This window comes from Fulmarus glacialis, unplaced genomic scaffold, assembly GCF_000690835.1.
Source record: "Fulmarus glacialis isolate BGI_N327 unplaced genomic scaffold, ASM69083v1 scaffold27015, whole genome shotgun sequence".
NCBI lineage: Eukaryota > Metazoa > Chordata > Aves > Procellariiformes > Procellariidae > Fulmarus > Fulmarus glacialis.
Window position 1 is genome coordinate 12,367 of NW_009211706.1, and position 2,063 is coordinate 14,429.

At 59.5% G+C, this 2,063-nt stretch overlaps 1 protein-coding gene across 1 annotated transcript in view; it reads right to left on the reverse strand.

The window, feature by feature from the left end:
• Positions 1–2,063, reverse strand: part of RAB44 (RAB44, member RAS oncogene family) — a gene marked incomplete at its 5' end in the record, with an annotated part of 12,751 nt that overhangs the window by 8,419 nt on the left and 2,269 nt on the right. The window contains 3 exons of the mRNA XM_009577641.1: positions 639–731; positions 1,059–1,107; positions 1,503–1,690. Of these exons, the coding sequence (XP_009575936.1) occupies positions 639–731; positions 1,059–1,107; positions 1,503–1,690 (330 nt within the window). The remainder of the gene's footprint in view (positions 1–638; positions 732–1,058; positions 1,108–1,502; positions 1,691–2,063) is intronic.

Below are 2,063 nucleotides of genomic sequence, written 5' to 3' on the forward strand. Positions count from 1 at the left end.
TTTCTCTTTCAGAAATTCTGGGAACGGGTCCTCTTCTGCGGAGCTTGCTCTCGGCAGGGCTCCCACAACGCTTATTTCTGCTGGCAGCATTTCCCAAACCCTGGAAAGGGCAGAAAATGGGGGGAGGGGGGGGGATGTTAGCCCAGCCCCCGGGTCGGGCTGCAGCTCCCTCCCATCCACCTGGGCTGGTACCAGGGGGGTCTCTCCTCCATCACCTCACCCCATCCCTCTCCAAACCCAACTGTATTTACCCTCCGGGTGTACTGGAGGTTCACACAGGCAGCGATGGGGACAGGGGAAAGGGGGATGCACACCCAGGGAGCCAGACCCAGGGCCGTATCCTGCCCGGCAAGCGAGCGTGCCTCTTCCCAGGCTCCGTGTTCACATTATCGGAGATGAAAAGACAAGTCTCAGCCAGATACGACAAGTGCCTGAGCCAAGGGAGGGATGCAGGGCGACGAGCTGGGGTAAGAGATCTGATCTCCGGGGTGAGAGATGAGTGGGTGGGAAAGGAGCATTAAAAAGGCTAAATATCGTGTTTTGCCTGGGGAGGGTGGAGGACTTGGGTGCTCGGCACCGGCTCGCAGATGTCGAGGGCACGAGCTGAAGCAGCAGCTGTTGCCCAGGACCCCTTACACTTGGTGGGTGCCCTTGGCTTTGGGCTCGCTGCTCTGGGACCCCAGCCTGAATCGCATCTCGGAGCGGTACTTCTCGCTCTTCTCCGGACTCGTCTGCAGTAAACAGGGTTGAAGAAAAGAGAGAAAAGCGCTTGGCAAGGAAGCGTATCCACGTGAAACGATGCTGAGCTTCCAGCAGGTATCCAGACGTACCCACCCAAAATCTTGGGGGTATCAGAATTAACGTGCTGCTACCCCCCCTCTCCCCAAGCATCTGTAGGGCACCGTGCCGACCCAGCTTGAGAACACTTTTAGGGGACGCGCAGCCTCTGCTGCAGAAGCACCCTGTGCTCTTGGGCTCCCAGGCAGTCCCAAACTGAACAGCGCAAGGCCCTGGAGCACAGACACCCCGTCCCGTCCCCGCGTACCCAGCTGAAGTACCTGTGGGGACAGGGGCATCTCGCCAGGCAGCTCTGCCACCGCTCTGTCCCTGCAAACACAGAGCACGGGTCAAAATGGCAATTGCACCCTCTTGACTGTCTCCATCCCTGCTCCAGGGTTGTCCCCAGCCCCAGAGGCAGCGGTGGGCTGGAGCAGGACAGCAAAACCCACAACCCTTGGATCAGTCCTGGTTGGGTCCTTCTGGGTGAAGGATGTCCCCATCTCTGCTGGCACTGCCCTACAAGGACACGTTCAGTGCATGGTGCTGATAGTCCTGGCTTTTTTTCTGATGCTTTTCACACCAAACCACAATTAATCTGCACCGTGGAGATCACTGAAGCACCGTGATGGCTGAGACCCATCAAACTCATTCCCCACCCACGGCAGCCCCAAGGAGAAAACCCCACGGGTGCAGAGGGAGATGCCGGTCACTCAGCTACCCACCCAGGCTCCTCCGCGTGCTCCCAAGCCACCGCGGCCCTTGCACTCCGCAGGCGCCTGTGGGTCTGCTGGAGCTGCTGGTGGAGGTGCTGCAGGCGGTCCTCCAGCACCCGGTTGCTCTCCTCCAGCTGCCGGTTTTCAGTGCTGGCGGCTTGCTGCGTGCTGCGGAGGCTGCGGCACTGCGTCTCCAGCTGTGGGACGGCAACCAGGACACTCACACCCCACCAGGACCCCCATGAGACCCATGCTAAAGAATGATGGATAACCATCTCCTCTAAACCTGGGGCTGAATTTTCCCCCCTGAGGATGCAGAGTGGGAAACTCAACTCAGGTGCTCTGAGGATGAAGGGGAGCATGGGGTGGCAAAGGAGAGGTGGCAAAAGAGTGGGCCCCTCACTCCAAGAAGGACACTGAGGTGCTGGAGCGTGTCCAGAGAAGGGCAACGAAGCTGGTGAAGGGCCTGGAGCACAAGTCTGATGAGGAGCGGCTGAGGGACCTGGGGCTGTTTAGCCTGGAGAAGAGGAGGCTGAGGGGAGACCTCATCGCGCTCTACAACTACCTGAA